At 46.6% G+C, this 13,652-nt stretch overlaps 1 protein-coding gene across 1 annotated transcript in view; it reads left to right on the forward strand.

The window, feature by feature from the left end:
- DGAT2 (diacylglycerol O-acyltransferase 2) overlaps positions 1 to 13,652 on the forward strand; it is a 67,744-nt gene that overhangs the window by 33,790 nt on the left and 20,302 nt on the right. The window contains exons 3-4 of the mRNA XM_079974019.1: positions 7,319 to 7,426; positions 9,496 to 9,566. Of these exons, the coding sequence (XP_079830145.1) occupies positions 7,319 to 7,426; positions 9,496 to 9,566 (179 nt within the window). The remainder of the gene's footprint in view (positions 1 to 7,318; positions 7,427 to 9,495; positions 9,567 to 13,652) is intronic.

A 13,652-nucleotide genomic window follows, 5' to 3' on the forward strand; every position in this document is an offset into this window, starting at 1 on the left:
TGCCCAGACGCCGGAAATTGCGTCTGCGCGATTTTCAGCATCTGGGAATGCGCAGAAGTGATTTCCGGCGCCACAGACATGCGCAGATGCGATTTCCTGCGTTGCGCTGCACAGAAGCCATTTCCGGAGCCGCGGAAGAGAGTCCCCGCACCGTGCCGTGCCTGGTAAGCCTTGCCGACCCCTGCGTTAAATGGTGGTTCGATGGCATCCTCATTCCCAGGACCTTCGGAATGCTGAATATTGCATGTGAAGAAAACACACCCAGTGCCAAGATGATGTCCAAAAGTGGCCCGCATTTGTTGGCAGTCCTCTTGTTACATTTCGTTCTCCGTCTCCCTGCTGATAAGCTTTGGAGTGCCGTGTTCTTGGGCCGGGGCGGCATGAGGCGGAGCGTGCCCAGGGATGCTCATGTTCCTCTGTTTTTCGGAAGCGTTCTAACATGCCTTAAACGGATAGTGCTGAGTAAATAACAGGATGTTCCTCAAACATCAGAGGACAAATATGGGCGTTTCATATATTCTTAGAATGTGAGGCAGCCCCAGCAGACCTGATTCGTGGTAGACTCGGGATTCACAGAAGATTATGGCTTCCCTCAAAGGGTCCCTAAAGGTAAAGGTAAAGGGACCCCAACCATTAGGTCCAGTCGTGGCCGACTCTCGGGTTTCGGCGCTTATCTCGCTTTATTGGCCGAGGGAGCTGGCATACAGCTTCCGGGTCATGGGGCCAGCATGACTAAGCCGCTTCTGGCGAACCAGAGCAGCGCACGGAAACGCCATTTACCTTCCCGCCGGAGTGGTACCTATTTATCTACTTGCACTGGCGTGCTTTCGAACTGCTAGGTTGGCAGGAGCAGGGACAGAGCAACGGGAGCTCACCCCATCATGGGGATTCGAACCGCCGACCTTCTGATCGGCAAGCCCAAGGCTCTGTGGTTTAACCCACAGCGCCACCCGCGTTCCTTAAAGGGTCCCTAGCGCAGATAAATGAATGAAGGGAGGGTCCGCCATGGTTAAATTGGTAACAGGGGGTGGCCTGAAACTTTGGGTCATTGCTATCGAAAAACAGAAAGGTGGACGTCTTTTCTGAGCCAGGAGGGGTTTGTCGTTGTGGAGAACTGGCTCTCTCTAACATGGCGCACGTGGAAGCTAAACAGATTTGCACTAACACCTATTGCACTATTTCAGGTATGGGGGGACAATGCAGCCCCCACAAGCTTCACCTGACCCTCTGATATCTCCCCAAGCCATGCACCCCCTTCTCAAGCCAGACCCTCATTGTGCCCCAAATGTTTTTTCTTGGTTGGACTGTGTCCCTCAACTCTGATGATGCTTCTTATTTGCCTACATCAGGGGTAGGCAAACTAAGGCCCAGGGGCCGGATGCGGCACAATCGTCTCCTAAATCTAGCCCGCGGACGGTCTGGGAATGAGCATGTTTTTATATGAGCAGAATGTGTCCTTTTATTTAAAATGCATCGCTAGGTTATTTGTAGGGCCTGCCTGGTGTTTTTACCTGAGTAGAATGTGTCCTTTTATTTAAAATGCATATACGATATATATGATATATGATACAATATCTTTATTGTCATTGTCCCATACAGAACAATGAAATTGAAAATCTACATAAAACATTCAAAAACCCCTAAAAACTCTGAAACCCCATTTTAAAATACAATATACTATAGAGACTCCTTATGCTGCATTTAGAACCAGAATTGCATTTGCGTAGAAACTATTTCTCGGGCGGCTAGTCCTGGTCTTTATAACCCTATACAGTGGTGCCCCGCAAGACGAACGCCTCGCAAGACGAAAAACCCGCTAGACAAAAGGGTTTTCCGTTTTTCAAGGCGCTTCGCTAGACGAATTTCCCTATGGGCTTGCTTTGCAAGACGAAAACGTCTTGCGAGTCTTGCGATTTTTTTCGCTTTTTTCTTCCTTTTTCTAAGCCGCTAAGCCGCTAATAGCCGCTAAGCCGCTAATAGCCGCTAATAGCCGCTAAGCCGCTAATAGCCGCTAAGCCGCTAATAGGGGTGCTTCGCAAGATGAAAAAACCGCAAGACGAAGAGACTCGCGGAACGGATTCTTTTCATCTTGCGAGGCAGCACTGTACCTTCTTCCAGAAGGCAGAAGCTGAAAGAGATCATTTCCGGGGTGCGCACTATCCTGCGCTATCTCTGCAGCTTTCTTATGACACCTGGAAGCATAGATTTGATCCAAGGTGGGAAGAGTGCACCCAATTATTCTCTCCGCAGTCTTTACAACCCTGTTACAGATAGGTAGCCGTGTTGGTCTGCCATAGTCAAAACAAAATAAAAAAATTCCTTCCAGTAGCACCTTAAAGACCAACTAAGTTAGTTCTTGGTATGATACCAAAGAAGTGTGCATGCACACGAAAGAAGAAGTATCTGAAGAAAGAAGAGGTATCTGAAGAAGTGTGCATGCACACGAAAGCTCATACCAAGAACTAACTTAGTTGGTCTTTAAGGTGCTACTGGAAGGAATTTTTTTATTGTTTTTACAACCCTGGACAGCATTGTTTTTTCCCTGACTGTGCAGCTCCCAAACCACACACACAGACCACAAGTTAATACACTCTCCACAGTACAATGGTAAAATGCCATCAACAGGTCCTTTGAGAGATTATTTTTCCGGAGGATTTTTTGGCATCTCTGGGTTATTTGTGGGGCATAGGAATTCGTTCATCCCCCCCCCCTTCAAAATATAGTCCGGCCCCCCACGAGGTCTGAGGGACAGTGGACCGGCCCCCTGCTTGAAAAGTTTGCTGACCCCTGGCCTCGATGGAAAGAAGTGTGTGTGTGTTTGCGGGCATGTAGAAATTGGGTTACAGTACAAAGGCAACATTTGCCCCCATTGCTCTGGCCACCTCTGCTCCTGGCCCCACCCAACCCTGCCCTGTGGCTTTGAGGGGAATATGGCTCTTGTTTTTGCCACCATGGGCAATGCAACAGCTGCCCCACCGTCTCTCCGGTGCTAAGGCATCCCTTTCGCAGGTGGTTGCAAAAAAGCTGTATCCTGACAGTGGTTGCTTAGCAACTCTGCAGAGGATGGTTTTCCTATGCAGAACTGAGTGGATGGAAGTAGTTCTGCACCCTTGAGGGTGAGAGCCCGCTGCCGTATGGATCTGGGCCCCTCTCAGGTTAGAGATGGGAGAGGAGCAGGAGATGGCCCAAGGAGGAGTCAAGTTATTAGCGCTCCAGATATTAGGAGTGTATCGTATAAGTGCATGCTTGGCAAATGGCCCTTTTTATGTAGGTTGTCATATTGCTGAATGTGATTGGTTTAGGTATGAATGGGGTAATGCCTGAGGTAGAGAACGGCAGAACAGGACCACAATAGCTCAATAATTGTCTCTCTCCTGACCCCGGACCCTCTGAGGCCTTTCTTTCTTTGCCTCCTCCATGTGAGGTCCAGAGGGTAGCAACACAAGAACGGGGCCTTTTCTGCAGTGGCTCTCCACTTGTGGAATGTTCTCCCCAGGGAGAACCACCTGGCACCTTCACTATACACATTTAGGAATCAGGCAAAAACGTTCCTCTTTAAGCAGGCCTTAGTCTGACAGGTGCCCTTTCAAAATGTGTTAGGGAGAGTGGATAATTGGGTTGTTTTATTATGTATTTTGTGATTTTATCTTGCGAACTGCTGCGAGGCCTGCGGGAATAGGGTGGTATGCAGATTTTAACAACCACCGCCACAGATTCATGGGAGACGAAGCAATTGATGGCTTGGGGTCCTAATGGTAATGGCTGCCTCCGGGATCAGAACACTTGCTCTGGAAGAGCAACAGGAGAAGACTCTTGTGGCCGTATCCTGCTTGTGAGTTTCCTGCTGGCATTTGGTAAACAGGATGTTGAACTACCGTATTTTTCACTCTAGAGGACGCACTTTTCCCCCTCCAAAGAGGAAGGGGAAATGTGTGTGCGTCCTATGGGGTGAATGCAGGCTTTCGCTGAAGCCTGGAGAGCGAGAGGGGTCGGTGCGCACCGACCCCTCTCGCTCTCCAGGCTTCAGGCAGCTATCCACAAGCCTTCGGAGCGCTCCGAAGGCTTGCAGATAGCAGCCTGCAGCCTGAAGCCCGGGGAGCGCAGTGCAGATAGCAGTCTGTTCTGGGGGCTTCCCCCGCCCCCAGCCCTGCAAGCTCTGGGAGCGGCGGCGAGGTTGCACGCAATTTTACTGCCGCTCCTGGACCTGTTTTGGGGGCTGGGGTCGGGGGAAGCTCGGGCTTCCCCCGCCCCAGACCCCCACTCGCTATCTTGGCTTCTTTGCTCTTTGAGGCTGGGGGGAGAATAAATTTTTTTTTCTTTATTTCCCCCCCCCCCCTAAAAACTAGGTGCGCCCTGTAGTCCGGTGCACCCTGTGGAGTAAAAAATACGGTAAATGGTCCTTTGGCTTGATCCAGCAGAGTGCTTATGTTCGTCTGAACTTTGCCCTGTGGGGCAAAACAACCTGTACCCAGTTGGCACTTTACTTGCGTTTTGAGCATAGCAGGAGCTGAACGTTCCTCACAGGCACCGGTCCCTCCCTCTTGCTCCTCTCGCATATAAACATGTTGTTGTTTTCTTATTAGTGTGCAAAGTGCAAGAGAACAGGGCTCACCCAGACTGCCTTTTGTCCTGCGTTTCTAGGCACAGTTTAAAGCTTCATGTCTGAACATTATGTTTTCTTTTTGCCCCGGCGCTATCCCCGTAAAACCCCGCTCTTTAGCACTGAGTCGGAACAAACAGCAATCTGTGGGAAATCCGAACCGCTGTTTGTTCCGATACAGCGTTAAAGAGCGGGGTTTCCTGGGACACGGAGCTTTAAAGATGGTGCAACAGGAAATCTGGATGAGCCCTCAGACTTGGTCAGTGTTAGAAATTAGCCAAGCACGTTTTGCAACTGGCATGGGTCCGATTGCAACTACGTGGAGAGCTCTATAAATTAAGCTGGTAAATAAATATGGGGAAAGCAAAATGTCCCTTAGAGAAGGATCTGAAATATTTCCCTTGAAACTTGAGTTTGTTTTATTCAGGATTGTTTTATTCGATGTTTCAATGTGTTGTAAACCACTTTGAGATTCCCCCCCCCCTTTAAAAGCAGCATAAAAGTGAAATTAATATTTATTTATTTTAATTTAATTTATATACCGCCTTGTACCCAGGGGTCTCAGGGCGGTTCACAGAACAAAATCAAGATATAAAACCACAAAATACATAATAAAAATAAAAACAACACCTCAATAGCCCCCTCTTCCTCCAAAAAACACACATTTTAAAAGGGCATAGGATGTAAATCAGTTCCCTGGGCAGAGCATTCCACAGACGGGGAGCCACTGCAGAGAAGGCTCTGTTCTCATGTTGCCACCCTCCGGACCTCTCGAGGAGGAGGCACACATAGAAGGGCCTCAGAAGATAATCTCAGGGACCGAGTAGGTTCATATGGAAAGAGGCGGTCCTTGAGGTATTGTCCTGTATAAAAAACCTCATTGCTAAAAAAAAAAAGAAAAGGAAAAAAAGGCGCTTAGTCATTCCATTGCGGTGACCATAACCTGGGTTTAAGGTGCCACTTGGCAATTAGCTTATATATCTGCGTTTCTAACATTGTGAGTATGGATTTTACTTTGTGTCTACCTCAAATGAATTTTTTGAAGCAGCGATCTTGGAGAAATTGGTATGTTGGCTGCACATGGTTTCCACACCAGCCTGTTAGCCTGAGCTGCACTTCCTGCGGCTGATTGGGAGTTGTAGTTTGGGGTGACGGAGAAATTCAAATTGGTTCTTATTCAAATGCAAGCCTACCTAAGTCCCACTTTCTGAAACAAGAATGTCTGATGCTGTACAGTGGTACCTCTGGATACGAATGGGATCCGTTCCGGAGCCCCGTTCGTACCTAGAAGCAAACGTAACTAGTGATGGCATGTCTGCGCACATGCGCGTCGCTTTTCGCTGCATCTGCGCAAGCAGCAAAACCCGGAAGTAACACGCTCCATTACTTCCGGGTTGCCACAGAGCGCAACTCATACGCGCTCAACCCAAAGCACATTCAACCCAAGGTATGACTATTGTTTTTAATATTCATTTGGAAGCCGCCCAGAGTGGCTGGGGAAACCCAGCCAGATGGGCGGGGTATAAATAATAATAATATAATAATAATAATTAATAATAATAATTACAGTGGTACCTTGGGTTACGTATGCTTCAGGTTACATATGCTTCAGGTTACAGACTCCGCTAACCCAGAAATATTACCTTGGGTTAAGAACTTTGCTTCAGGATGAGAACAGAAATCGTGCTCCGGCGGCGTGGCGGCAGCAGGAGGTCCCATTAGCTAAAGTGGTGCTTCAGGTTAAGAACAGTTTCAGGTTAAGTACGGACCTCCGGAACGAATTAAGTACTTAACCTGAGGTACCACTGTATTATTATTATTAAACTGAAGCTTTGAAAAATGAGAATCTGACATTGGCACATTCTTGGCACAAATGTAAGCATTGAAACATAAGAATTTGATATTGGCACGGTTTCAAACATTGCCAACTGCTTATCTGACCGGTAGATACACAAAAACCCCAGTTGAACATCGTTTATGTCCTTGCCTTATGAAAATTAAAGAGGATCTTACACATTATTTTCTCTATTGCCCCATTTACTCGGGCTTTAGAGACGCATTGCTGCAAATTATACCCATCTCTATAACCAGTCCTGAAGATAGAGTAAAATTTTTGTTAGTTGATGCAAACCCACGCATTACCCATGTGGTAGCGGTCTTTGTGATGAAGGCCATGAAAGCCAGGGAAAGATTTATGAACGACAATGTAAAGACCCCTTCATCGTCTGTTTAACTCGCTGTTCGTTTTCCCTCCTTTTCTACTTTGTGGGAAGAAGGTTTTGTTGGCATAGTATGTAATGAATTTTAATATTTTTAACTACTGATTTTAGTGTTGATTTTTGTGCACAGGCATGGTCCTCACAATAAACGGATTTGATTTGATTTGATTCGATATTGGCACATCCTAAAGTTGAAAACATCTGGGAGCATGTGACCCAGGTAGACTCTGAAGCCGGCTGGTAATATCTCTTCGGAGTAACCTGAGGTGGCTTTGGAGAAAGCTTTTTTTGGATGAATCTGTGCAGAGGGCTTAGCCGGTCGGCTGTGATGTCACTTAAGCCTTAAACAACACAATCCGATTTAGCTTGGCCGGGCAGGGGAGGCGGGCAAAGAGCGATGCAGAAGGGTTCAAGAGGCGAGGGTATGTGTTTGTATGCCAGGACTAATCCCTTCTTAGCAAAATGAGTTAATTCTCCTTGCTCTTCATCTCTGCCCCAGGTGTGGCCTGTACTGTTATCCTCATGTACATCCTCTGTACGGACTGCTGGCTGATTGCAGCCGCGTACCTGGCCTGGCTCGTGTTTGACTGGAACACTCCGAAGAAAGGTAGGCGAATAGCTCAGTCGGCAAGGCTGGGGGTTCGAGTCCCACGTTGGGCAAAAAGATTCCTGCATTGTAGAGGGTTGGACTAGATGACCCTCAGGCATAGCTCCCTTTTTTTAAGGGAAATCCCCTTATTCCGAATAGGATTCCTCGCAAGAAAAGGGGAAAGTTGACAGCTATGCCCTCAGGGTCTCTTCCAACAATACAGTGGTACCTTGGGTTACATACGCTTCAGGATACAGGCGCTTCAGGTTACTGACTCTGCTAACCCAGAAATACTACCTCGGGTAAAGAACTTTGTTTCAGGATGAGAACAGAAATCGTGCTCTGGCGGCGCGGCAGCAGCAGGAGGCCCCATTAGCTAAAGTGGTACCTCAGGATAAGAACAGTTTCAGGTTAAGAACGGACCTCCAGAACGAATTAAGTTCTTAACCAGAGTTACCACTGTACAATTCTATGATTTTATGCATCGCGGTGGAGGCAACAGCCTCAATGGTCCGTATCCCTGCTTCATCCCAAATCCATGCAGATTTTTTTAAGAGGGGAAAATCTTCATGCTTTCCAAGCCTTTGAACCAGGCATAGGCAAACTCGGCCCTCCAGATGTTTTGGGACTACAACTCCCATCATCTCTAACTAAAAGGACCAGTGGTCAGGGATGATGTGAGTTGTAGTCCCAAAACATCTGAAGGGCCAAGTTTGGCCATGCCAGCACTAGAGGATTTGAAGCAAAATGTCTCCAGTATGCTGAAGACACACAGCTCTAGCTCTGCATAACATCTGAATCGGGCATGGACCAGGGTCTGGGTTCAGTGATGAGCTGCTTGAGGGCCATTGAAGCATCTTAAAAAGCAGAGACATCACCTTGCCAACAAAGGTCCGTATAGTTAAAGCTATGGTTTTCCCAGTAGTGATGTATGGAAGTGAGAGCTGGACCATAAAGAAGGCTGATCGCCGAAGAATGGATGCTTTTGAATTCTGGTGCTGGAGGAGACTCTTGAGAGTCCCATGGACTGCCAGAAGATCAAACCTATCCATTCCTAAGGAAATCAGCCCTGAGTGCTCACTGGAAGGACAGATCCTGAAGCTGAGGCTCCAATACTTTGGCCACCTCATGAGAAGAGAAGACTCCCTGGAAAAGACCCTGATGTTGGGAAAGATGGAGGGCACAAGGAGAAGGGGACGGCAGAGGGCAAGATGGTGGGACAGTGTTCTCGAAGCTCCCAGCATGAGTTTGACCAAACTGCGGGAGGCAGTGGAAGACAGGAGTGCCTGGCGTGCTCTGGTCCAGGGGGTCACAAAGAGTCGGACACGACTAAACAACAACAAAGTTGAAACCCTGTGGGTGAATTCACACCCATTTTCCAAGTAGGAGCTTAGTACAGTGAGCACGGACCCATTTGAACCCCAGTTCACCCCATTCTTTTGCTGTGCTGATACTCTGTTGATACCAGCGGGAATTGTTATTGTTAGTTATATATTCTATTTATCACCCACCCTTCTTCAAAAGGAGGGAGGGTTACAGCAAATCTTTAAACCAGGCACAGGCAAACTCCAGATGTAGTCCAGATGTTTTGGGACTACAACTCCCATCATCCCTAGCTAATGGGATAGGGGTCAGGGATGATGGGAATTGTAGTCCCAGAACATCTGGAGAGCCAAGTTTGCCTATGCCTGCTTTAAATGGAGGCGATCATAGGGTCCAAGGTCCCATAAAATATTTCAGGGATCTGGGCGCCCCCAAAGTTGATGGGCAATGTCATTCCAATGGTCTGTGTGTGCCATGTCTTGTGATTGATTTTGTGGGGTGGGGCTTACCTGCCCCCCCCCCCCAGTATTTAAGTTGGCACCCCTGGAGGTGATCCAGGGCCTTCCTTGGGTTTTTGTCTCTTTTTAAAAGAACCCACTGCGTCTTCTTCCCATGGGGGGTTCCCCAGCTGCTTCCCACCACCTTTCCTTTTCATCCACCCGGACTGACAACTGCACATTCTATGCCTGGTCTCTTTCATCAGTTCTTTCTGATCAACCACTGACAGCTGCTCCATTAATTATTATTATTTTTAATCCCAAAAGGTGGTAGAAGATCGCAGTGGGTCAGAAACTGGGCTGTCTGGAGATATTTCCGGGACTACTTCCCGATCCGAGTAAGTACTGCTGCGACCTGTTTTTCTCTGGCTTCCTTTTTTTAAAAAATAAATTAATTGGAAGAAGCCTTCCTTGAAAAGGCCAGTCTGTGTTGCTTCTTGTCTTATCGTTCTGGCCGTGCTGGGCTTGCAGAAAAGCCTGTTTTATGGGTTCGTTAGTGGATGGGTGGTGGTTTTGCCATTGTTGGCCATCTCTTAAGGCCAGGATAGAAAACTGGCGCCTTCTAGCTGTGGAGGACTACAACCCCTCTCCCCTGGGGCTGAAGGGGGCTGATGTTCCTAACATCTCAGGCCTCAGAGGTCCTCCGTCTCTGTGCTTAATAATAATAATAATAATAATAATAATAATAATAATAATAATAGTTTATACCCTGGGTTTCCTCAGGCACTCTGGAAGACTTATAGCACATATAAAGCCACAGAAAAACATCAACCTTTAAAAACTTCCCTGAACAGGGCTGCCTTCAGATGTCTTCTAAAAGTCAGATAGTTGTTTATTTCCTTGACATCTGATGGGAGGGCGTTCCACAGGGCGGGCGCCACCACCAAGAAGGCCCTCTGCCCTCACTTCTTAAATAAAATGATAATAATAACTTAATAACTTAAATAAAATAATAAAATAGTAAAATAAAAAAATAACTTAAATAAAATAAAATATAATGAGAATAATAATAAGAATAATAAGAATAATAAATTATTATTATTATTTATATCCCGCCCATCTGGCTGGGTTTCCCCAACCACTCTGGGCGGCTTCCAACTGAATATTAAAAACAATACAGAATCAGACATTAAAAACCCTAACCCTAACCCTAAACAGGGCCACCTTCAGATGTCTTCTAAAAGTCAGATAGTTGTTTATTTCCTTGATATCTGGTGGGAAGGTGTTCCACAGGGCGGGCACCACCACCAAGAAGGCCCTCTGCCTGGTTCCCTGTAACTTGGCTTCTTGCAGTGAGGGAACTGCCAGAAGGCCCTCGGAACTGGACCTCAGGGTCTGGGCTGAATAATGCAGAGCGTTATAATCTTGTGAAATGCACCCAGGGTGGCTTTGAGGAAATTAAAAGGTGTGGGTTCAGCAACTCCTTGTATCATAGTTGCAGCAAGAGCTGGATGGAAAGCCAAAAAATAACAATAATAATAATAATAATAATTTATTTGTACCCCGCCCACTCTGGGCGGCTTCCACAAAGACCAAAAATACACTAATATGTCATACATTAAAAACTTCCCTGAACAGGGCTGCCTTAAGATGTCTTCTGAATGTCAGGTAGTTGTTTATCTCTTTGACATCTGATGGGAGGGCGTTCCACAGGGCGGGTGCCACCACCAAGAAGGCCCTCTGCCTGGTTCCCTGTAGCTTTGCTTCTCGCAATGAGGGAAAAAGTTGTGCAGATAAAATATCTCAAAAGAGGATGAGGCAATGAGTGAGTTTGATTCCTCCTGGTTGCCAGCCTTTCGTAGTTGGAGTTCTGTAGCTTTGACAAGGGCCACTGAGGAATAGCCAATGGTTGTGTTCTCTAAGCCTTTTGCTTTCTAAAATGAGATATGGCTTACAAAAGTAGAATCAATTTACCCTGGAGTGTGGAAATGAACGACAGAGAAGACAGACAGCTGCTAATGTTAACCTGAAACTTTACCCTAGAAATTGGGCTGTTTCTGGTGTCTGAAAAATGGGTCCATTTCCCATATTCTCGTAAACTTGAGTCAGCAACCTTGGAGTCTTGTTTGGAATGGTTTTACTTGTGTGATTATATTGCCGTAAGTTGCCCTTCCAGCTTAGGTGAAGAACAGGGCAAGATGTCTTATAAATGAGTAACTAAGTACCAAGTGATGTAATTTATTTCAAAATATTTTCGGGGCAAAGCATCTGAAAGAGCTTCCGATAAATACAACTAAAAACCAGTTAAACATTGATGTTGCAAAAAGCAAGAAATAAAGATCTTATTAACAACAACAACATTATTTCTAGAGCACCCTTCATCCGAGGATCACAAGGCAGTTTACAATTTTTTTAAAAAAACCCCAAAACACATAGCATAATAACAAATGAAAACATTATTCCCTCCTGGTTTAAAAGGCCATCGATTGTGGAATACCTTAGTGGAATATATGAAAAAGGATATAACGCAAAGCTGTGCGACAAAACCATGATAATAGAAATAGTATAATGAGAATGATTGGAAATTTTAAGCAGAAATTTTTATTTGATGGACATGATTTTGTATATATTTTTGGGTTCCTTTTCCTTTTTCCTTTGTCTTTTCTTTTCTTTTTCGTCTTTTTAACTTTTTTTCTTATTCTTATGTCGTGATATTTTTGCTTCTGTACTGAATATTTCTATACTAACCTTCATTGTAAATTATCATTTACGTCTGTATTTTAAACCAATAAAGATTTACCATGAAAAATAAATAAATAAAAGGCTATAGATTGTTTAATTAGCCAAAGGCCTAGGAGAAGAATTTTTGTCTGGCGCCTGAAGATATGAAACTAAGGTGCCTGGGGGAGAGCATTAAAAAAAAACGAGGAGCCACCACAGAGAAGCCCCTGTTCTTGTGTAACCTCTTGCGGTGGAGGCACGAAGAAGGGTCTTAGATGACAATCTCAGGGTCCAGGTAGGTTCATATAGAGAGAGGTGATCCTTAAGGTATTGCGGTCCTGAGCCATTTTATAGGTCAGAACCAGCACATTGAATTGGACCCGGAAACTTTTTCTTTCTTTTTTTAAAAAATAATTTTTATTGAATGATTTTATGTTACAAAAAACATTACAACCATACTACCACTAAATATAATTGATAGATAAAAATTACAGACATCAATATTTAGTTTATTTGTTATTTACCGTCTTATTTCCTCCCAAATATTCCATAGAAAAACACACATATGTGCAGACATACACACACAAAATGATAATAATGAAAGTAAATATTCCCCCCCCTTTATTTTACAAAATCTTTTCTTCAGCTTTGACTTCCTATCAAGTCCCTTTGTGTTTATTTTATCTTACAATCGAATGTACACCTGTCAGAGCTGCCTCCAGGTCCCAGCTCACAGAGGACCAACGCTAGGCTGTAGTTATGTACAAAAGTCTTTATTGAGATTCAGTCTCCATTTTAAAGCCGCAGCGTGCAGCTCTACGTCCCGACCTTAGACCGGCGAAGTCCTGTCTGAGTCTCCTCCCCCTCCACACCAGTTTAAGACTCTCGCTTTGCTCCACCTCTTCCTAAATTCCTTTCTCCTCTGGGCCCTCCTGCCCGCTAGGGTCTCATCCTTCCTGGACTCCTCTGACGCTGACCCTGACGATTCTTGCCCCTCCTTCCGGCGGGCTTTAGGACCTGGTTCCCTATCCGGGCTACCTTCTGTGCCGCTCGCCTGTACCTTTGAACTTGGCGCGCGCGCCCAGCCTGCAACTTTCCTCTTAACCGTTAACTCGCTCTCCGATGGAGGCGTGGTCCACCCTGACTCATCTTCTCTCGCTGGTGGTGCATATGTGGGCTCTGACACCTGGGACTCCTCCCCCCCACTACGCTCTGGTGGGGAAGCTGGTCCTGATTTGCAACTGCTGCTCTGGGAGTCCCCGCTGGCCCCTTGCTTCTGGGGTGTCCCCCTTGGGTTGCCCCTTGCCCTGCCCATCGGCGCCCCCTTCTGTGAATCTTCCGATTCGCTGGAGAGGCTCATGGAATCTATCGGGCTGCTGTCATATTCTCCTACGCTGCCCTCGGATTGCTCCCCCTCACTTTCCATCTCCTCTCCTCCCTGCGCTCCCGCTGAGTCCCTGACATCCATCCCCCCCTTGAAGCCCCCCCTTCCCCCCTCCCCCTCTTCTGGCGTGGGTTCCGGGTGCTCCAATGCTGTGGGGGTGCATGCCGGATACCGGTCTTCCCCCCTGGCATGCTGCCAGTCCGTGACGGGTACATCGACGTCGCTCTCCTCCGCTTCCATCTCGTTGCCGGCGTGCTCGAAACCAGGATCCTCCCCCAACCCGTCCATGCCCCCTTGTTCCCCCATTTCCTCTGGGTAGTCTGCGTGCCAGGGCCCTCTGAGCAGGCTCCTGCGCCACTCCTCCTCGGGTTGAGTGTCC

Source organism: Podarcis cretensis, assembly GCF_951804945.1.
Source record: "Podarcis cretensis genome assembly, chromosome: 4".
Classification (NCBI taxonomy): domain Eukaryota; kingdom Metazoa; phylum Chordata; class Lepidosauria; order Squamata; family Lacertidae; genus Podarcis; species Podarcis cretensis.